The sequence below is a fragment of the Dermacentor albipictus genome, chromosome 1 (genome assembly GCF_038994185.2).
Source record: "Dermacentor albipictus isolate Rhodes 1998 colony chromosome 1, USDA_Dalb.pri_finalv2, whole genome shotgun sequence".
In the NCBI taxonomy this organism is placed as follows: Eukaryota; Metazoa; Arthropoda; class Arachnida; order Ixodida; family Ixodidae; genus Dermacentor; species Dermacentor albipictus.
The window spans coordinates 37,847,371-37,871,019 of record NC_091821.1 but is presented as its reverse complement, the minus strand read 5'-3'; the positions used below and the strand labels follow the sequence as shown (position 1 = coordinate 37,871,019).

Sequence of the window (23,649 nt, the reverse complement as noted above, 5' to 3'; positions counted from 1 at the left end):
CAAGCTGACTATACCGTGGGCCAGCCAGCAGCAAGTTTGTCTATTCGGGCATGATCATACCTACAGTGACTCACATACGTATCCGCAAATATATCGCGCGAAGAAACGACGCCGAACTCCGAGACCGGGCGAAGAGGCGAAGAAAGCTTCGCTTTAGTGCACATACGACTGCATATTTGTAGGCCGAAAGAGCACCCGTAGTGGTGTCTCAGTGGCTACGGCGTTAGGCTGCTGAGCACGAGCTCATGGGTTAGATTTCTCGCAGCGGAAAGCCGCATCCCGATGGGGGCGGATGTGCAAATATTATCGTGTACTGAGATTACTTATAGATTTTAAGGCCTGTTAAAGAACACTCAGGTGGTCGAACTTAATCCAGAGCACCCACTGCGGCGTTTCCCATATCCTGTGTGCTACTTTGGGACGGTATACACCATAATTTGAATTTTGAGTACAGAAAGAGCGTTTTTTTTTAAAGAAGCTGGCGCAACGAAAGATGTCGGAGATGTGATGCGCGGATACATCGAAAAATCATCGTACGTGCAGTGTATATCGAAGGTGTGCTAAATTGTGAAAACTGTTGAGGACATCGAACCCGGTGGTGGCCTGTAATAAGCCAACCGATACTGGTTACAATTTTACCACACGAAATCCGTAACACGTAGATCGCGGTTATTCAACCAACAAATCGACCAAGCAGAGCACGAGGGGCGTCTGGAAGTCAAGTTCAGTGAGATGTTACATATATATATATATATATATATATATATATATATATATATATATATATATATATATATATATATATATATATATATATATATATATATGTATATATATATATATATATATATATATATATATATATTGCATGATTTCAAGATCAGCAAATATATCTTTCTTAAGAATTCCTTCTTTGGCCCGTTAAGAAATTCATCCTGGCAGTTTCTGATGTTGTGCATGTTGTGCAGAGGTTTTGATCTGTCTTAAGGGTGCCAGGAGTATGTCATTTTTATCGCAAATCAGCGCGAGCGCACCTCATGGAACAAATGTCGCTGAACGCAGGATACCTCCGAGTTTATTTTCATCGCCATTGCTCACAGACACACATACAAAAAAAAGAAAGAAAGAGAGAGAGAAGAGATTGAGAACTCGTGCACTCTTCACAGTTTAGGAAAATCACAAAAACAAATGCGTTTCTTTTAACGATAATGACAGTGTGTGCTCGAAATTACATTTTTTTCTCCCACAATCCATCGCGGTGCGGCATCGCTACACTTCGACGCTTCCAACAGCTTGCAAAGATAGAGTGTGTCGGGACTTCTGCACTGCTTAAATGTTGGCAGTATCTGAATGAGTAATAGGACGTCTGAAATAAGGTGAAGAAAGCTTTAAGGTAATCATTTCTGCAAAATTTCTCAATTTGTCTAGCCACTGTAACGACTGTATATATCGAATACTTCACTCTGCAGACCATTAAACCCCTGCTATCTATAGGGCTAGCTGAGAACGAAAGTGAGCCTTGGTGAATCATCGCGTCGGAAATGTGCATCGGCTACACACGTGGGAACAGGAGTGGAACGCTCGTTCGTCCAGCTTCAAACCACGCACGAGAGCGATAAGGTGATAAGGTGAACGAGTGTCGGGCTCTTTTCAATGTCCCGTTCTTTCGTCTATCGAGTGAAATAGGTGCATAATATTGAGTGCATATTCAGCGCCTATGCTTAACGGCTGCAGAATAAGTAGCTTGCTATGCACACGACACTTGTTTTTTTTTTATGTTGTTTCCGTCCTATTATATACGTCGATAGGCCGGCAGATAGGAATTATGAAGCTTCAGCGAAGATAACACACTTGAAGAGCGAGAAAACAGAAAAAAAAGAAACCCATCAAGAACGGTGTGAATAGTGAGATTTTCTTGAGAGGGCTTCTCAGTGAGTCGGTTCTAACAGCGTTTTGAGAGAAGAGCGGCAAGAACGTGGGAGATCAACAATGTAAAGGCGAGTTGAGACACTGGTCGCCTGAGAACTCGCTATAGCGATTGTTCAATAACACGAATTCCTCCCGTTTCTTCTTCGGAACGATGGGGATATTCGCAAAGAAAATGAAGCACTCGTAGTATATAGTACCCTTCCTCCCACACACCGCACCCCTTCCAACCAGCCCATTTTTTCTTACATAAAGACATAAGAAAAAGGAAATGAGCAAATAATTATGATTGAGCATTTAACTTTACATTGTATTAATTTGTCTGACTGATGATGAGCTAGGTTTAATCACTTTTCAGCTTTGTTATATATATGTATATGAAGAGAGTACTTCATATAGGGTGAGGTAAAAAGGATAAATAAATGGAAGGGAAGTTAACCAGCACTGAGCCGGGTTGGCTACCCTGCACTTAGTGAGGGGGGAGGGGAGGGAAATGCTAAGATAAGAAGAGAAAGTCCACTGTTGATATCGCCAACGTAGTGACAGTTCTCTGCTCTATATCACAGACGGTCGCTCAGTCCGGTAGCCTTCAGAAATCACAGCGGAGCTTTTGTTGCCTTTTGTAGCGGCGATATGCGAAGCCATGGTCCCAAGATCTTGTTTAATGTGAATTGTTTTCCATCTAGTTGATTTCGAGATGTGCCGACGTCATGTCTTTCATTGTCAGAAGACGGAAAGTAGCACAGGAGGTGCTCCATAGCCTTCTCGACACCGCAGGCATTGCACTCGCCGCTGTCAGCCATTCCAATAAAAAATGAATATGTATTGGTGAATGCAACGCCCATGCGTAAGCGACACAGCACCGTTTCCTCACTTCGGGAAAGACCGGGTGACAACCGCAGTTGCATCGATGGGTCGAGAGAATGCAACCGGTGATGAGGAAATTCAGGTGTTTACCACTTCTGTAACGTTATACGGTGCGCTTGCTTGCTTAAGTGTTGGGCTGCGTCAGTCCTCGGTAAAGGTATAGAAACCAGGTTCCTTCCTTCATGCGATCCCTAGCAGCTTCGTCGGCTGCTAGAGTCATGATTGGATGGTCTCGAGCCTTTATAACCGTTCTGGCTGTAGAGGCGCTCCGCGGAAGGCTCTTAAGTTCTCAGAGATTGGACTTGCAAGTTTTAGAAAGCACGGGAGAGCTATAGAATAGGCCATGAGCCAGCAATAGACCATAGGCCAGAACATGAGGCCTCCAGGGGAGATCCCGGTCAACAGTCACACCTAAAAATGGATGACTCCTCTCGTAGGAGACAGGCTGGCCATTGGTGCATACTGGATAACCAGTCATTGTTTTTCGCGTAAAAGTGACTATCGCGCTTTTGTGTACAGGTGGTTAGGCCGTGTGTGCGGTAATAGCCACTGTGTTGCTGCTTTCTGTAGCCTTGCACGAACCTGCGGGTGAATCACTGCTTAAACACAGTCGCAGATGTCATCGATGTAGATCGAGACACTGACTGTTTCCGGTAGGGATTCGGCAATCTCAGTAGTATTGAGGAAGTCCAGGTGTGTGCAATAGACTCCAAGTTAATACTATATCAATCCCTATTTATGTTCTCGTGATTGAGCGCTTGTTTTTGCAGCGCAGAACAAAAATAAATAATCTGGCGTGCACCAATGTCTATCCGAAGAACAAAGCTGTTTATGATATTATTAATTGTATACTTGGGCGATTTGTGAACACTGTAACCGAACAATTAACACTCCACTCAGAGTTCAATTCATCTCAGTAACCTATTTGTATATAGAAAGTACAGAAATCGATGACCGATGTTTCTTGAAGACATGGCCTTTACATATTGTTTATAAAGTGCGCCTCGTGGCTACATGGCAGGAAACGTTTACTTTTGATGCTTAATATTTGACCGTGAAGTGAAGAGCAACCGCGTCTGTTACAAGCGGATCACTTGTCGCGTTCGTAATCATTCGTGCACCGACGTCCTCGGCACCGATCCGGAGCGCTTGAATAACCAGACGGGGCCGCTTCCACGTCCGTGCGTTCGCATTTGCTGACTACCGCATGAACAGTGAACATTCCGCTTTACTTAATATACCGGGTTTACTTCAACAGAGTTGAGAACGATCGGATGACGAAAGGAGGCGCGTGTCCTAGGCAGTCGCTGTCGTTACTTGGACTTGCCGCTGCACGCTGCTGGCTTGAATGGAGCCTCGTGAAGGACCACGCAAGGTTTCCCAGTCTGTCCGGCCCTTCGTACTCAACTATACGTGCCCCTCTAGTGTACGTATATGTACTCTACGTGACTATTAGCGGGGAACCGATCAAATTTCGCTTCTCCTTACCGAGTTACCGTGGCACGCGCTTACACGCGCCCCTGCGGCAGGCGCGACAGATTTCCCCCGTGTTGCAACGCGACAGCTGGCCGCGCGGGAGACGCCGTCGCGTCGTTTGCTTTTGTTTATTATCATCACTCCTCATTCCGCGCAGCAGTCTGTCTCGGCGGTGCCAGAAAAGAATCCGGGTTACGAAAGTGCCTAGGCTCGGGCTCGGATTATATATATACTTCCCCAGTGCCCCGCAACTGGCGCGCTGGATCTGACCCCGTTCGAGAAGACACTGTCCTCCGGCCGCCGCCATCATCGTCAGCGTCGCTCCTACCGCAGTTTCTGTGTAGTGCGGATGTGGCAACTGCCGCCGCGTCGTTATAGCGAGATCGGTACGGTTCGAACGGGTGAGGCTGACGTGACTGTGACAGCGGAACACTATGGAGACGGCAGGCAACGACCCAGCTGAAATCCTCGTTTATTTATCTTTTTCCTTTCTTTTTTTCTTTCGCTCGCCCGCACCTGTGAGCTTACGGCTGCGACGATAAATGTGTTTAGGATGCTCCAACAACACGACACAAACTCTTTGGGATAACAAGCTGGTTGGCGCGTGCGGATATAGAGTAAATGCGACAATAAGACCTTCTGATTACATAACGGCGACAGCAGCAAATATGCAGCGCTGGACATCCGCTACAATGGCGCGTTCTTTTTTTTTGTTTGTTTCAGCCATGGTCGCCCATCTTGTTATAACCCTTACGTCTACCTATCATGGTTGCCTGTATTAATGGCAAGGTTCTTTTCCACTGGAACGCAGCGGCACTACTCATAAAGAAATAAAGAAAAATTGGGGGTTCCGTGGGCCCAAACCACGATCTGATTATGAAGTCTTGCCGTAGTGGGGGCTCCGGGTGAACGTTGACCACCTGTGGTTCTTTAACATGCACCTAAACACGAGCGCTTCGGCATTTCTGCCCTCATCGAAATACGGCCGCTGCGGCCGGGATCGAACCCATGCCCTCGAGCTGAGCAGCGTAGCGCCGTAGCTATTACATTACCGTGGAGGGTACTCGTTGCCTTGTATAGCCGAGGTTACGTCTAACTATATCTTCTCGATACAAACCCCTACGACTGCAGTGCGCGACGTTTTCACACGCGCAGCTTTGCCGTTGTGCTGCGTTGAGTCTGTGTAACGCGACGCCCCGCGGTCGTCATCCCGCTCTTCGTGCGGTCTCAGCAATCGGGCCTGCCTCCAAAACACGGCGGCCCCGGATTCTTGGTGTTTTGCTTCGCCGGCACTGGGACGCCCGCTTTATCTCTCCTTCTCTTTCCTTCCTCCCATTTGTTCCCTCCTCATTTCTTCTCCCTCTTTCCAGAAGCTCCCGAGAAGATTCGCATCCGGCCGGTGGGGGCGACGCCTGGCAGCCGTGCGCGCCGCCCAGAATAGCCGCCGCGCCGCCGGCCGTTGGAAAGCGCGGATCCCCCCCCCCCCCCCCCCCCCCCTGGCCGAAACGCCAATGGCGCCGAGATAGCAAACAATCCCCCGTCAGTACACCGCCTCGAAGTCGAGGGAACCGGCCGCAGCGGGGGGTTGTCCGTTACGTCGGCGCGGAGGAGGACGCCGGCCCGTCGTGGCCCGAAGATCCTTTCCGCGAGAGCAGCGCACGCGTGCGAAGAAGACAAGGGAGATCGGTGGCATAACATGTGGGTCAAGGACGGACCTTCCCCACGCAGTTGACGGGAAGCAGCTTGCAAACGCCAACGCTGGCGTGACTGTGCCGATAGTCGTGCCATTAAAAAAAATGACGTTTTGCGTGCACTGACATTGCGAGGAAACGGAGAGACTGCTTCCTTATTTCTTTTTTTTTCATCTTGTTTTTAAATAGCATCGGCATTCTGGCAGAACATCGTCTAGAATTGCGAAATACTCCAGAAAAGTGGCTTCCCTCTTCCAGCCCACTCACAAAGGAATCGAGTTGCAGAACGGTGGCGAAATGAACGTGTCGGCGGCCTAAAGTATTTAGCACATTGCGGACCATGGTAACGTGGAAAACTGAGTGATGTGGCATTCACACACACACAAACACGCACGCGCACACACAGTAATAATCAAGGACGTGAAAAGCTAACATTCACAAGGTGGCACTGGTGGCAATTAGTTCGGTAAACTATATCGTTACGCGACTTGTTTTCCCAAATAAGCATAATCTAACCACACATTTGGCGAACAAATCTGCCGCGATTTCCGGGCGTATCATAATTTAGTATTCGCATGTCACACTATTTTTGAAGCTCGCTACAAAGTGTCGGAGCGCTTGGTTGCACTAAAGCGGCCGAGCATCTGGAGAAATGAATGACCAGCAAATCTTTGGTGGTGGTTCTGCTCTTAATTGGTAACGGCGGTCACCTTTGCGAACAGCATGACATTACTTCAAGGGATGTAAAAGCAGCTCCCGCGATACAATTTTAACCAAGCGTTTATGAAATATTTACGATGGAGGATAGGGGGGAGGGGGAGAAATAGTAAACGCATACTGCGTAAATGACAAGGATTTTCCCACTTGTTTGTGGATGTTAGGTGATGGTGGCAGTAACTACGTCTCATTCGTTGCTTTTCTTTTCCATTTACGGATGGCCACTAGCCACAGTTATTCTGAGCAAGAATTCTACTATCTACTGGGAATCATCTTTATTTGTTCAGCTGCCGCGTTTTATACTTAGTTACGAAAGTTGACGTTGCAGCACCCTAACCTTCGCGTTCTGGACGCAAACCTCTGAAGCGTACATCACGTAAAGGCGTTTGTTACGCCCATTTAATAATAAACCACGCCAGCCTGTTCGCGCCGAACGAACAATACGCAATGTAAGTGAATAAATAAATAAAGCGGAGAACATTCTCGTATGCTGTGGGACAAGAAGCCAGAAAAAAAAAAGAAGAAAGGCAGTAAAAGTGTGCGCGTGCCAGAAGCGAAGCGTGCAGACGCGTCAGTGCAGCCCGCAGGTCGCGACAGTCGATTGCGGCAACATGCTGCAACCATTCGCGACAGTCTCCGCTTCGTCAGCAGCGACAGGCGCTTCTTTCTTTAAATATCCGCTGGCCTCAGTTTCAGCGTTCGTTCGCTCTCTCTTGTCTCTCTTTCGAGGTTCAAGACTCGTCTTTCGCTGTCCTTCGTTGGTTCGCAAGGTCTGCAGTCTCGCGATCATCGCCGAGGTTCCACTCTCAGTTCCACGTCGAGGCAAGGGAAAAAAAAAATGGCAGAGAAGATATATATATACAATGGCGTCACGTAACACGTGACGCCATCGGGCAAACACAGATGGTCCGCATGCGCTCGCTATGGCCGTAAGTGGCGCTGTCTAATACTCCCAAGGATAGACCTAGTACACATAAATACCGAAAACAGTGGACGGATTGATAGCCGTCGCCGTGGCACAATTGTTACTGCAACGCACCCGTAATGCGGAGGTTGTGGCTTCATCCCACCGGAGAAGAGGTAATATATATATATATATATATATATATATATATATATATATATATATATATATATATATATATATATATATATATATATATATATATATATATATATATATATATATGCGCGGGGAGGTTGCGTAGTTTAATGAAAGCAGAGAGAGATAAATCATAAATAAGAAAAGTTAGGGAGGTCCACCATGGTCGCCCCCAGTTGGTTACCTCACGCACTTGGGGAAAGGGAGAGAAGAGGGAATTCTCAAAAGAGTTATAAAAGAGCGTCTGTGGTAGATATCGCAGTTCTGCCGCATCACCTAGATTTGTCGAAGATGATGAATGTACTTGCAGTAGAAACTGCTGATCGAGTGATGTTAGCTAATTAACAGATTTGTTTTTTCTGCTTATTGCATACGTAATTGATGACTTTGGAGCCGGTGTGCCAATTGTGGAACGAAAGCCGAACTGTAATGAAGTACTTATTAGCCGTTTAGGAGAGATGCTGCGCTTAATTACAACTATCGTTCTGAAAAATGCGTCCCCTATGGCCGCAGTGGTTCAGCGGTGATGGCGTCCTGTCGCTGAGCACGAGGTCGCCGGTTCGATTACCGGTCGCGGCATCAGAGGGCGGGAAAATGCCCCTTAAAAAGGCTCGTCTACTGAGGTTTGGGTGCACATAAGAGGACATCAGGTAGCCAAAATTCGTCCTATCCTGAGCACTCCATTACGGTTTCTCTCATAACCAACCAACTGTGTTGTTTCGACACGGTATACCACACAATTTCAAATTTGCTGCATTGGTGATCCAGTTAACATTTGTCGTCGCTCAATTTTCTACAGTGTATATAAAGAGTGAATGTGTATAATGGAGTGCTGATAAGTGATAACTGGAACATTTCGGATATGCCTGAAACACTTCCACTCCACCCCAACACCCCCAACCCCCACTCCCCCTAACCTTCCTGCTTCATAAAAACAGACGTAACGATAAAAATAAACAAAAATATGTCAGACCTTGCTTATGTCGGAAATAAGATATAAAAAACAAATGTCGGGAGAGTTGGTGCTCGAGTATGGCAGATGAGCGGGCGCCGAGAAGATCAAGCGCTGCCTTTCCTTTTCTTGCTTGCGTTATCCAATCGCCAAGCGACATACGATATAGCGGCACGAACCGAGTCAATATTGCGATCACTTTTATACAAAACACAAACGTGCTAGAAATATCTCCGTATACATTGACCCAGCGCACTCTTCGTTTACCTCGTACCTCTATTCATCCTCCTTTGCTTTAGGTTTCTGCTTCCGTTTTATTCTAGCAAACCTGCTTTGATCGTCAGAATGATATTCCGACGTTACCGGTTAAATTTTGGTATGACGGAAGCGGGAAGAAAGTAAAAAGAAAAAAAAAGAAAGAAAAAAACTGGGCAGCAAGAAAAGGTGAAATGGTGGCACAGAATTGCTGTTGATGAAATAAAGGGTTGGCCCGGCAGCTTTACGAGGATTCAGAGGCGAGGAAGGAGCTTTGACACGCGTTGGGCTGCACCAACACCGCCGCCGAGACTGGCTCGCTATAGCACAGGAATAACAGCGACCGCGCTCCAGAGAACGAACCAAAAGAAAGCGCTCGCCGGAAGTGTGTCACAGTTCTATTTAACACAGCGGAGGTTCAGCGACTTGCGTGCTGTAAGTGAGTATAGGGCTTTTGCAGAGTCGCTAAAACCTGCGCTTAAATTCTCGGTCGGTGCCGGGGAAAGCGGGCGCATGCTCCCTGAATTGCTACGATGACCTGGGAAAAGATAAACTTTTCTCGTAACCCAGATTTTTCTTATTCTTTTTCTTTACCTTCTCTCTCTCTCTCTCTCTCTCTCTCTCTCTCTCTCTCTTTCTTTGTGATGCATTTTCCTGCTGGATAAAAATGATGGTGACAGGCGGAGGGTTGCGTGCGGCTAAATAAATTTACGCTGGAATCGCGTCAGGGCCGGCCGCTAGCACAGGCCATGAAAACAGGCGAATAAATTCAGTGCACCCGCTAGATTGAGGCTAGATGCGAATCACATCTACAGATGCTTGTCATCTAAATTTTCCGGTGTCGGCTGCAGCAGAGGCTCTTTACCGAAATGAGGAAATTACTAAGGACGCCCCGCTCTGTTTGGAACATAACACAAGCTGTAATACCGAATAGACACAGGTACGCAGGAAGAGCTCTCCGGAGACTTGAAATTATCAGCAGGGGCTGAACAGTGGTAGTTTTTGGAGCCAACACTTCGACGAGAGGAGTTGTCTTGCTACGCTGACGGAGACAAGTCTCGCTTGCGAAAAGTTGTCTTCAGAGTTGTCCGTTTGTTCGATCATAGTTCAATACCGAATAGAGAGATTTAGAATTAGGATTGCGCAAGTGTGGGGGGCTAAACAGTGTTGCACGCGCCTGCTGCCCGTCTTTATTAGATGCGAATGGGAAGTTTGGTGGACCGGAAGGGCCGGCTATCACCCAAGATATTGGCCAACAGAACTCTATAGGAACGGAATAGTTCCAGGCTAGGAGCTGCAGTGCCTTGTCGCGTTTTTGTCGTTTTCAGAGCCGGGTAGCCACGAAAAACAATATTTTAGTTGCAAGGGTGACTTATTAAAACTCGTCCAAGCGATCGAAAGAAAATCTGTAGGAGCAGTCCTATCTCTTGGCATCAACACGAAAGCTGGAGTCTCGTGCTAAAGCGAGGGCAGTGCCTACAGCGCTACATACTACAATACAATTGCTCCGGTGGCAAAGATGCGCCATCCTGGTGACGTAAGGTGACGACACGACGAGGGCCGGGGTCGTAGCACGGCTTTAGGCGGCTGACGTGAACCGTCTCGCGGTCACGGTGGCGCTTGTCCGACGATGACGTCACCGGTTCTACTACATAATTCAAAGGCGATGTGCACTCGACGATCCGTACAGACGCTGTTATTTTGGAGCAAGCTTTGGGCTAAGGCTTGGAGAGTGAAATGACAGCCGAAGCCAGACGTGAGAATCAACGGCGAAAGGCGGTGCAGGCTGATCGTGGTCGCGACGATAGTTTTGGACGCCTTGGACGTGAATGAGCGAGCCAGCGCTCTTTAGCACGGCGAGCAGCTTCTGAAATAGGGGTGAATTCAGAGGCCTCCGAGCGATACGCGAGTGCGGTGTCGAGGATAGGGGATGGTTCATGTTTATCGAGAAGAAAAAAATGGAGAGAAGCCTGTGGTAGCCTGAATGGTGGTATTATATGCGTACCTGAGAAAAGAAAGGACGTCGTCCCAATTGGAATGGTCGGACGCAACGTACATTGTGAGCACGACAGCAAGAATGCGGTTAAATCGTTCCGTTAGACCGTTAGTCTGTGGGTGATGCGCCGTAGTGGTGCGGTGAATAGTGCGGCACGTGGCGCAAACGTAGCTTAATAATAACTTCGGACAAGAAGACACGGCCTCGGACGCTGAGCAGTTCTCGCGGTGCGGCGTGCCGTAAGATGAATGCGGTGGCGTCGCGAGCAGGCAGCAGCCGAAGCAAGGGCAGCAGTTTCGGCGTATCTTGTTAGATGGTCTGCTGCGACAATTATCCAACGATTTCCGTTAGCAATGCATGGAAGAGGCCCATAAAGGTCAATGCCAACCCGGTCAAAAGGGCGTGCAAGACACGGTAAAGGTTGCAGTGGGGCTAGCGTATGAGGAGATGTCTTGCGTCGCTGACATGCTACACATGACCGAATTTAATACACACTGAACAAGAAGGACATAAGAAAATCTAACTGCATTTACTGGGGACAGGAAACGTCGATACTGCACCGCAGTCTGCCTATATATCGTTCTATGGAAATAGATCGGCCGCAATTACCGGCGGCTCTCTCAGTGGCACAAGGCCGCACATATGAGTGGATTAGGTATACTGCTAAATGAGTGCATTATTTTGCCTCAGTGGAGCTTTGTCTGTGTTTTGTTTCAGGGGAACAGTGACTGATGACCTAGCTGATTTATTAATGCGAAAGCATTATATGTCCCGTGAGGCACGAGTGGTATCAAAAGATCAATGTAACGTCATCAGCGTCTTGTATGACGTCGGTAGTAATACAGAACATAGTAAATTGTATAACAAGGTTTATTTTTAGTAATTATGCATAATTAATGCGAATTGAAGTGAATTAAGGTGAATTCGATTGAAGTCGAGGGAAATAAAGTTAGAACAAGTTAGAACAAGGTGGCAGGTTAGAGTAACGTGGAGTAAAGTGCATTAAGGTGAAGTAAAGTGAAGGAAGGTGAATTAAAGTGGATTAAGCTTGATACAAATAGAGAAAGGTGGATCAAGGCCGGTACAAATTAGAGGAAGTTGAATTAAGGTGGGTACAAATTATAGCAAGGTGGATTAAGGGTGGTAAGAATTAGAGCAAGGTGGATTAAGTTTGATGAAAGTTGATACAAATTATGAGCAAAGTTGATTAAGGTGAATTAAGGTGGGTAAAGGTAGAGTTGTGAAGGACACGTGACAACGTATGACGTCAGGTATGATGGACGTAACCAATTAATTATACAAGTCATCATGCTTTCGCACTCAAATCACGTAAGGGTACTTAAGTTACTGTCAATTTTTTTCAACTATACCCAGGTAAAGTCATGGTCTTTTATGTCTCCCTAGGGCCTTAGCTGGCTTTTTCCTCAACACATTAACATTTACGAGCGGTCGCTGTGATCGATATAAAGTAATGATGGGCTGCTCGGCAGTAAAATATCTAGCTCTCCCCGCCACTCTTTTCATGGCGCAACTCGGTGCTAGTGAAGAGCGATGCTTGAAACCGTGCTAGTTGGTCACAGCTGCGCCTCACCTGTTCAGTCTCATTCTTCCGTGCTCGTATTAGTCTGAATTGGTTTCTTACGTTAGCGCAATAAGTTTGAGGTGGTGACACGCCTGCGTGGGACAGGGTGGCGTATACCGGTGGGAATTCCATCAACCGGTGAATCCAGGACGACGTCCATATTTGAGGCAAAAAACGTGTGCGCACACACCCATAGCGCAGCCCGTCTCTCTATGTTTTTCGCGCAAACTTCAAGGGACTGGAACCTTCACGCTGCTGCTGTACATCATTCGAACCCTGTTCATTTCAAACACATCCACAACAGATATACCCGATCACTTGTCTTGTAGAACTTCTGAAATATCGGCAGACGTCTAATAGTGCTCCCGTATGTGTGTTTGTGCGCCTCACTGAGTCCTTTCATAAGGAGTCCACAAACAGTGACACCAAGGACAACATAGGGGAAATTACTTGTGCTTAATGTATGGAATAAAGAAACGGCAAATTAATGGAAATGAAAGAGGATGAAAAAATAAACAACTTGCCGCAGGCGGGGAACGACCCCACAACCTTCGTATTTCGCATGCGATGCTCTACCAATAGAACTACCACGGCGCCGTTTCCCCCATCCACTTTCTTGGATATTCATGTTTGCTAGTAGAAACCTGGGAGTGTTAGCCAGCGCCACCACTCACAGGCCTTAGCGGCGGACGTGGAACATCCTTTCTGCCGCAGGTTTCACGAGAACTTGATCTTTTTGGGTGAAGGCAACCGGTCAATAAACCCACACATGCTACCTGAAGGCACCAATGTTGCCGGATTCAGGACCCTTGTTATGCGAAGGTTGTGGGATCGTTCCCCACCTGCGGCAAGTTGTTTTTTCATCCACTTTATGTGTTGTTCACCGCCTTTCTTCTCGTTTATTACATAACGAGGCTTTTGAATCCGGCAACATTGACGCCTTAAGGTAGCATGTGTGGGTTTATGCACCGGTTGCCTTGACCCAAAAAGATTACGTTCTCGTGACGCCTGCGGCAGAAAGGACGTTCCATGCCCGCCGCCAAGGTCTGTGAGTGATGGCGCTGGCTAACACTCCCAGGGTTCTACTAGGAAAACATAAATACCCATGAACATGGATTGGGAAACGGCGCCGTGGTAGCTCAATTGGTAGAGCATCGCACGCGAAAGGCGAAGGTTGTGGGATAATTCCTCACCTGTGTCAAGTTGTTTTTTCATCCACTTTCATTTCCCATTAATTTATCGTTTCCTTATTTCATTTATTAAGCACAAGTAATTTTCCCTATGTTGTCCTTGGTGTCAGTGTTTGTTGGCTTCTGATGATATGACTAATAAAAAATCAGGCCCCTCGGTTAACCCTCTTTCTTCTCGTTTATCACTGTGTGAGTCTTTGTGTTTTAACATACCCAATGCGCGGATAAAAAATTAAATGAAAGAAAGAAATAGCAAGAAGAAAAACTTGTTCGGTCATTGTTTCTTCTTGACAGCACCAAAAAGGCAGCCGTTGAGTTCGTTCTACATTGTCCCTGTCTGTCGTAAGCAATGTCGCAGAATTCGCGAAATACGATGAAACTTCCGCGAAATAGAGTTCACTGACTCCACCGACAGACACAGCGTACGATGCACGGGGTGGATCCAAGTTATTGACATCAACTGCCGGCAAGTGAGATAGCCGCATTAAAATAAATTCATAAAATAAATAAGTAAATCCGCGTAACAAAATGTTTTGAAATTTCTAAACACACGTAACCTATTAAATAAACCCAAATTTCACTGAACGGCTGTTTAATGTATCAGGTTGTTGATAAGTTACATTGATTGGCGTTTATAGCGTTTGTCATGAACGCTACTTACACTGAGTTTTTGCGGAAAGTTTGCGTGGACTTTATGACGTCATTGGGCGTGCATACTAGTGCTACTATTGTATTGTGTTTTGGACTTTTAATATCTTGCATGTAGGTGTGTCTGACGACTGTGGTGTTTGATACGACGTGTGTGTATATATATATATATATATATATATATATATATATATATATATATATATATATATATATATATATATATATATATATATATATATATATATATATATATATATATATACATATTTGTGATAGGTCAGCTCGAAATAGAGAGTCAGTCTTTGGAGCATCTTTGCGTCACTCTGCTTTTATACGCTGGCGTCATTCTCCGTTATAACTAGACCGAAAAATTTGTTAGACATGCCTGAATCTCCCGCTTGTTTCGTCCTCATATCGCCATGGTGACGCACCCCTATAGGCTTGAAGAAAACCAATATTGACGTTCGGTGCTAGAAATAGAAGTATGTTGTCTCTCCAGTTTTGTTCTGTGTGGGAAAGCAGAGAGGGGAGCGCGAGCTCGCTAATACCATTGATTTCTCGCGAGTGTGATGCACCGTGCGAGAACAACCGCGAATACGTGCGAACGGCTCTCGCTTCGACTGACACGCCACTGCGCTCCCTGTCGCCGTAAACTCCGGAGACCTACGCCATATTTTGTGTTCTTTGTTTTAGGGATCAGTTGGTTCCGCCAAGCCTACGCTTAAATCATAACGTAGGCGTATTGATAGAGAGAGAGAGAGAGAGAGAGAGAGAGAGAGAGAGAGAGAGAGAGAGAGAGAAACTCTTTATTGAATTGTGGAGAACTCCGCCTTTCGGCACGCCTATATATAGGATGCTGTTCCAGATGGCAATGGTGACAAAAGGAGATGGCACGCAGTGTGCACGTCACAGGCACACGACGTACGCAAAATACACCGCAACGCGGGACATACAGACTGCTTAAGGTATTTCGTTGAGAGCAATGTCCGTCAGCACGGTTAAAAGTGATTTGGTTGCGTGGGACGCGCGGGACGCGCGGGCAGCGATTGTCCGTGGACCAAGCACACACGTCGCAGCTAGAAGCAAGGTACAGTCATTGATATATATCCAGTGCGGACATTCGGGTGGTGATTTCTAATGTGAACAGGATGTAATAAGAAGAGATTGTAAGTGGGCTATGCTTTGCCGTACGTTGCATGCAAAGTATACATCCGGGATCTTATGCGTTTAGTTCTGGGTTCCGCTCACGCGAACTGGTGATTCGCTATTCCTTTGGTAGCCCGAGTGAGTTAGTGTCCCGTTTTCAACCTCACTAAGGTGTCATGAGGTTTCATCGTACAATTTTCGGGCGCATTCGGTAGAGTAGAAAGCCAAAACGGTGCGCGTTTTAACGCAACCGGGAGAAAGGCTGCGTCACTCCAAGGTCAGGTTCAAATCTATTCCCTGGCATTACCAAACAGCTAGAAAACCAAGAGCAGCGCTCTGCCAACCAGCTTTCATTATGCGACTTGAACTTGGCGACTCTTACTGCCCAGACCGCTCTGAGACCCTCGTTTTCTTTCCTCGATTTTTTCTACTGATTTCGCTTCTTTCACTTTTGTTTCGTCTTCACCGGCACTGCCACACCCCCACTTAACCACCAGCACTCAACCTGCAACCCCCTCTACCCCCGAGGGCGCATTTTCCAAGTTCGATTTATTGTGTTTTGGTCGGTAAATATTGATATATTTCTCACCATCGTGTCATTGCTTTTATTATAGTTACTTGCTGTTGTGGCGTGGAGCACGCGTGCCAGCTCGAAAGTGCAGCTATGACGTCTGACGAGCGCATTGTTGTCGTTTTCTTTTGACGCCTTTCCGTGTGTTCTATTTGCGCCTCCCAGCAGGGCTTCCGAGCGTTAAAATTTCAAGGTAGCGCCAGCAGCCATCGTTGACTCATGTATTTTTTTAAGGGAGAAGGAAGAGTGGGGGGGGGGGGGATGAAGGGTGCATATGAGTGTAGTTCTCGTGTTTTCCTAACGCTGCCAAGTGTGACAAATTTCAACATGGGGCGTAGGGTCGCGTATCCCTATTTATGTTACATGATTAGCTGTGTTCGAAAACAGGGATGAAGCCAACGTTTCCCTATCAGGGAACTCGTCTTCCTGAGTGTCCCCTGATCAAAATGTTGACTCAGACATTTGTCGTAACGATTCATCATTTCAAATCTCCATCTTCTCGTAAACCTCTGTCTTGCGGGGATGTCGCATGGTTATGATTGAGAAATAGCAGTGGGGGGTGGGGGGGGGGGGGGGGTGGGGGGTGGATGGGTTATTGACTGAGGTTGCTTCAGTCTTGCTAATTAATTGCACAAAGTGTTTTATGAATTGAGAAAAACACCCGATTAATTTTTTCCCCTGTAACCTGCAAGTGAAACAATATTAGCGTACAAGATTTCCCCGCTAACTGCACATTGCAGTCATTTTCGGAGTCCAGCACGCAGTACGCACTGTTGCGACTCGGGTTCGACGACATGGGATCTTCTTTCCTCGTGGGAGGATTGAGTGAACGTGAGGTCGGGTCCGACATGCAGATTGTTTGACAAACACGTATATATTTACATATGTACAAGAAATGCAAAGTAATACAGGAAAACTTGATGATGAAGTGGTAGTCTCCGATCACTCCCGCCGTCAGTAGCTCCTTTTATGCCTTACGCGATCATTGTTTAGTCACTTCCCCCAATCCGGTGTCAGGAGGCCGATGACATCAGGTCCCACCAATCCAGAGGTAGGTTGCCCCTTTTCGCCGACTCCGATCAATACTCTTATAGTTGATGGCCTGATCATTGCACTGAGCGAGTCTCCGGCTTGGACACGCCAGTTTGTGCTGCTGACAGGTGACAGCCGTATCATTGCTAATTGGTCAAACCTCTCCGGAACGAGGTACTCCCGCGCTGGTTCAATTCATCCATGTCGAGAACTATTTTGACCAGGCCGTCGGCCCGTTCCCCATAATCGTGCGAGCCATGACCGAGGAGTGTCGCGGGGTGAACGACCGATCACAACAGCACCCAGTATGGCGATGCCTAAGGTTACTGAAATTGCGAGCTTTTACGTGCCAAAAACACGATCCAGTTATGAGGCACGCTGTAGAGGGGGATAAACCGGGTTAATTTGAGCCCCTCGGGTTCTTTAAAATGCACCCAATGCAAGGTACACTAGCTTTTTTTTTTTCATTTCACCCCATGGAAATGCAGCTGTCGCGGCCGGGAGTCGAACCCTCTAACTCGCGCTTGGCTGCGCAGTGCCATAACCACCAAGGCACCATGACGGATAATGATGCCTAAGGTCCTCCAGGGTGGTCAATGCAGTTAGTTAAGCACTTGTACTTTATATATTCAAGACAGCCTACGTTCGATCGCTGCTGATGCGCTACCATTTATTTGCCACTTATTGCTTATTTATCGCACCCGTCGCGTTAGGCCAGTGACTGTGCAGGTCGCCGGTTCAATCGCGGCCGCATTCCGATGGAGGAAGAATGCAAAAACACTCGCGTACGCAGATTTAGGTGCACGTTAAAGAACCTAGGTTTTCAATGTTCACCCGGAGTCCAAACCCTACAGCGTATACCTCATAATCACGTCGTGGCTTTGGCGCGTAAAACTCCATAATTTAATTTGTTTAATGCACATTTGTCGCGACATTCGCGCGCGCACACACATACGTATGCAGACGCGCGCTCGATGTTCAACGAATTTTGTTTTTTTGTGCAACCATCGTGCTTAATGGGCAGGAAAAATTCAGCATCCGCAAATAATGCTGGCAAGAGCATTGGTGCACAACCATGACAAGCGGTCACTGACACTGACACGGCCAGATCGACAATCCAAAATACGAATTCCTGGCGTTTGCGGAAATGGTAGAGAAGAGCGAACAAGCAGAGAGAAAGAAAGGTAGAAAGAGAGAAGGACAGAGAGAGGGGGGAAAGAAAGAAAGAAAGAAAGAAAGAAAGAAAGAAAGAAAGAAAGAAAGAAAGAAAGAAAGAAAGAAAGAAAGAAAGAAAGAAAGAAAGAAAGAAAGAAAGAAAGAAAGACGCTGCTGGCCCCATCTCAGATGACCGTCCATTGCTACAGCCAGAGAGGTCCCGTCAACAGCCACCCTTTCCCCAAGCTCCCTGCGCATTTGCGTGTTTGCGTGCATACAGATAGAGCACTGCACCCGCCTTGCTTTATTATTTATTTATTTTCTTTATTTTTATTTTTGCCGATGTCGCGAAGTTATGAAGCGCCGCGGCATAAACAGGGAAGAATAGTGACCGTTAGCGCTCACTTATTTAAAGCATTGCCGGACAAGGAATTCAGCCACTTGCGCCCACCCTGCCTATATTCCGTTTCAACCCTAATTGCTTTACCACTTTTCTTCCCTGTTCTTCCTTCTACTCTTCTCCGTTTAGGGATAATGCCTGAGTAGCCTGAGTAGAGCTACATGAGTACCCATACACACACTGTTGGCGCCGCAGGACAGGTGCTGGAAGCAAGTAAATCCACCGCGAGACGAGTTTACGTCCTGCTTTCCAGGCCTACATATTATTCTCCAGGATGTCTGTTGTTAAACAGTGAATAAACAGTGAATAAACAGGATATTATTCACTGCGACCATGGGTACCTTGCTCTTCCTTTTTTCGCATCATTGTATTATTTATTATACATTTTTCGACGAACTTAGGTGTTTCGTTGCTATAACTGCTCATTAAAAAAATCAACATGATATAAAGCCCACCTATCTGCACTGGAGTGCGTATTTTGTCGCACTTCATTTTATTCCTTTTTCTTTCGAGAGATTGAACAACAGTAGCCCCATTCAAATGGCAACATTCTCTTAAGACGTGAACTGCGCTTGTCTCCACCCGTCCTTTAGCGAAATCACCGTACAGGACGCAATGCTAGCCTACTGCGCACGCGCAGAACCTGCACCCACTTGGCCTACTTCATTTTGAGTTTAGACCCTACGTGCTGTACTCGTTGTAGTGATCACGCCTCACGCCTGCATCTTGCAGGTACGACACACAATCCCATCTGTGATAAAGTCTAACTTGCGGAGCAGCTGGAAAGGACAGACGATGCGCGCCTCGCCAGTCCTTTATTTATTATTTTTTCGTAAGTATACTTCTTTGTGCCTTAAGAACCGCGGGCCAAATTCACAAATATTTTCGTTAGTAGGGGAGAGGTGAGATGAACTGGGCAACTTGCACTTTTGTATGTATCGCTCAGTTCATTTGTCACACATACAACATGAGTTACTCTAAATTTACGTCAGACATTCCTCTACATTAACACAGGAGCTCTTCCTTCGAGGACGTCCAGGAAGCTTTGATGCAACAAGAAACAGACAGATCGACAGACAAACAATCATCACAAGGAACCTAATATGTCACACCAACATTATATACATGACCCTAAGAATTTGTCAGCTGGATATAACACGGGTGCAGGTCGTCATTTAATACAAACAACAAACTGAGTTTTCTTTAATCCCCGCTTCTTTTGTCTCTGGTAGCTTTATTAGGACGTCTTTGCTCGACATTGCATATAGTCGAGATGGGCAGAAAAGAAAGAATGTCCATATTTCTCCTCTCCCTTTCTTGACCTTCACAATTAACTATATTGCTGCAATCAGCGCTCTTGACCGCGTCCTTAAAGAAAGACATGTTTTCCCGCGAAAGCGCACAAGCACAATCGTACAGAAACTACCGTTGCTCTAGCCTCCGTGAGGGCCCTCGAAAGTCAATTGCTAGCAGTCTCTGCGGCTTCCTCTTAAGTCACTTTCCAGTTCGATCTTTTTCCAAGAGCACCGACTTTTGGGCTAGTTTGTTATGCATAGCAGATCACGGTCAAGCTCGCACAAACAAGGACAGAGCGAGGAAATGGTTTTGTTACTGGTTGCGCTAGCTGTCATTTGAGCATTTAGGCTTCTTTGGCACACCTATAATTGCCGCGAATACTCAGCAGTACGCTGATCCCGCAGTATACGTGCTATGCATGTAGCAGTTGCGTTATAAAAATGATACAGGAGAAACTTATAAACTTGCACGATGAGATGATCAATTATAGAGACTAGGTATGCGATTAAAATAACGACAAAAGCATGTAGACCAGTTATGAAACGATGGAACAGCGTTCTACTCCTTCCTCCATTGTGCTACCTCATTCCTCCCAAGGACACAAAAGAGAGCAATATTATTTGTCACATGCAATAGAGGCTTAGGAGCACAGTACCAGTCCTTAAATGCCTTTCGAATAATTTTTTGTTTGTCATCAGTGCATACATATTTCTGTTTTGGCTTCGGAATGCTAACAACAACAACAATAAAAAAAACAGTTAATTACTTTTGGCAGTCGTAAAGGCAGTTTTCATTTTATCGGCTCTTCACAATGAAGCGGCCAGAGATTACGATCCAAACTATATGTACAGAGGTGCTATTTATAACGCGTTTCCTCAACTGCGTTGCTCTGGCGGTGTCAAAAATGTTTTACCTGTCCCACTCCTCCAGCCCTCCTACTCCTACCCACTCTCCCCTGAGTTGAGTTTGCCATTGTCTGGCCGCCTTCGATAATACAATGTCTGACATTGCGATTGACTGGCATCTTTGGAACAGTTATAGCGTTAGAAGTACTTTTGTGAATACGGGTCCACGTTAACATGCAGATGCAGATCCAGTAAAATATGCGAAAATCTGCGGTCGCGCAGACTAGTATGTATTCCTCCTTCTTCTAACTTTAAAATTCGTTCCTTCCTTTAGTGGCAGCGAAAATAGCGCCATTTCTGCTGATAAGTCAACAGAAAATGCGCCGTTTATTTTTACTACCCCGCGAGCGCACTCAGTCACCATAGAGATCGTGGCGAGAGCGCCACCGCGCTTCGTGGCGCAAGTCACTCAATTGTGTTTCGGGAAAGAGGAGGAAACAAAAGACTTTCTTGGCGAATCGCCTCGGGAAAGCCGTAGGCCACCTGCGCCGCTTTCTGCGCACGAGCGCGCCACATTTGATTCGCGCGCGCGAGCAAGTAACGAAGAAAAAGGAAAGCCTGCTCGCCCTGCCAGGCGCAAGAAACGCCCGCGTCCACTCACCTCGCTCACGTCTTTGGTTTTCTTCTTGGGCGCCGCGGTGTAGCGCCTGTAGTCCCTGGCATCCTTGAGGCAGTCGGGCTTCTCCATCTCCTCTCGGTCGTTCGTAGTCGCGGAAATTCGCGCCGGTAGTCGGGAAGCTTAGTGTTGTTCCGGGGACGCCGTCCACAGAAAGAAACGCTCCGCTCTCCAAGCGCGCTGGAGTTCGGCTCGGAACGAATGTCCAGGGACTTCCAGAAAGCGGCGACGCGACTGAGCCCACAAGCAACGTACCTCTTCTCTTTCTGTTTTACCCCTCTGTTCTTCTCTTTTTTTCTCTCTCGCCTAACCTATCGCCGTCTGCCGCTTTTGAAACAGCCTGCTCTTAAAAAAAGACTCTTCGAAGGCTCTCTTCAACACTCGTGCGCCGGCTTTAGCGCGATCGCGAGGCTACTTGGCTGTGCGCGGCCACTGCCGTCAATATTTCCCCACACGCGACAAGCGGCGATGGAAAAGAAACATGGAAAGGAAGGGAGAGAGGAGGTCCTGCCTGGTCCTTTTTTTAAAAGCAAGCCTCCACCGAGGTTGACCCTGGGCTGTCCGCGAGGATTCCATGGCTGATGTACAGTAGCCAGATTTTCGTCCTCATGGTGGCTTGTTCAGCGACGAACTTTCCGGGCACCTCCACCCCCCGCCCACCTTCCAACCTCCTCCGTTCCCTCTCAAAACCCCGCGTTTTGCCCCGTGGCACTTCTCCCACACCTACTCCCCTTCAGAAGCCGGTTGGATGCCTTCCGCAGCTTAATTTTGAAACGCTCTTGTTTGAGTCCCTTCCTGTTCGTCATTTAGTCGGTTACCTCTCTCTCTTCCCTTGACTTACTTTTTTTGCGTTTGTTTCGCATAAGCAGCCTTGGAAAGCAACCAGCAGTGTACGTGTTCTATTTTCTTGGAGACAGAGCCCATATAATGACGTGACCTGCGTCACGGAGGACGCGGCTGAAAGTAAAAAAAAAAAAAAGGAGGGGGGGGGGAGCAGAGACGCGGAAAAGACGCACTTCGCAAAATATTTTATAACGTCGCGAAGGTTCCTTCCACTTTCAAGAGAGTAATAAAGACAGAGAGATGGCAGCGCTATGAAACAGCGCCTAAAAAAAGGGAAGAGAAACAGAACAGTCGCTTCGTGAATCTCGTGATGGCGACATTATTAAAGAGCACGAAAAAAAAAAAAACTGAAAGCTTGCTCTTAAAGCCAAAGACAAGCTAGAATAGATACTAAATCACCACTGTCAAATATAGATATGACACGACAAAAAAGTAGAAGAAGAAAAATAAGAGAAGCATTTTGGCAACTTTGCGTGCCCATATCATAGCGCAACTCGAAACTTTAGCATTCGACATGCTAAAGTTAACGCCTTAGAGATCACCACCACCGTCATCCCCACTGTCACTACTACTTGCTGATCTGAGCATGAAACTATGGCTGGATCCGTGGAACTTCAAAAATAAGAATAAACAAAGGGAAAAAAAAGAAAAAAATAAGGGAAACCAACGAAGCTCAAGGAATTATTACACAAACAAAGAAATGCTGTAGAAAAAAACGCAGGACGGCAGAAATCTTGGAGAGCTGTCAACATGGCTGCATAACCCGAATCTGGCTTCGAAGACAGCAATTTACACGACCACACACAACAAAAAAAGAAACCATCTGAGCGAAGAGAGGCACGAGGAAGACGGTGTTTAAAAATAAAGGTTAGGAGGGAAAAAAAGGAAAAAAAGAAGGCACCACCGAGCCAGGCATAGGGGCACGTCCCGTTTAAAATTAGAAAATGGCTGAGCGGCGTCCTTCTAACACGCTGTCCGTTCTCGCTGAGGGACCCGTTTATCGAGAGCGCGCCCATACAGGCTGCCTGCTGTGACGTCTAGACTGGCCTCGCCGTCTCGAGAGAATACTTTGGTGTATTATTTTAATGCGCTTCTTTTCTTTGTTTCTCTCTCTGCCTCTTGCAAGTTTCTTCGTGCCCTGCTTCGAGTCTTTGATCTCGGGAGGACCTACTGCTACTATAGTTGTTCGTGGTGGGTGGCAACAAAGTATACAAACGTACGAAAGACCGGGAGGGCCTGTTAACCGTGACGCTTTCATGCGCATTACTTGACGTTGTTGC

General features: G+C 46.8%; 1 protein-coding gene across 1 annotated transcript in view; it reads right to left on the bottom strand.

Moving 5' to 3' along the window:
• LOC135901075 (PDZ and LIM domain protein 3-like) overlaps positions 1-21,999 on the bottom strand; it is an 81,616-nt gene extending 59,617 nt beyond the window's left edge. Inside the window, exon 1 of the mRNA XM_065430749.1 lies at positions 21,512-21,999. Coding sequence (XP_065286821.1) covers positions 21,512-21,598 — 87 coding nt within the window. The 5' untranslated portion in view covers positions 21,599-21,999. The remainder of the gene's footprint in view (positions 1-21,511) is intronic.
• Positions 22,000-23,649: the final 1,650 nt, after the last annotated feature.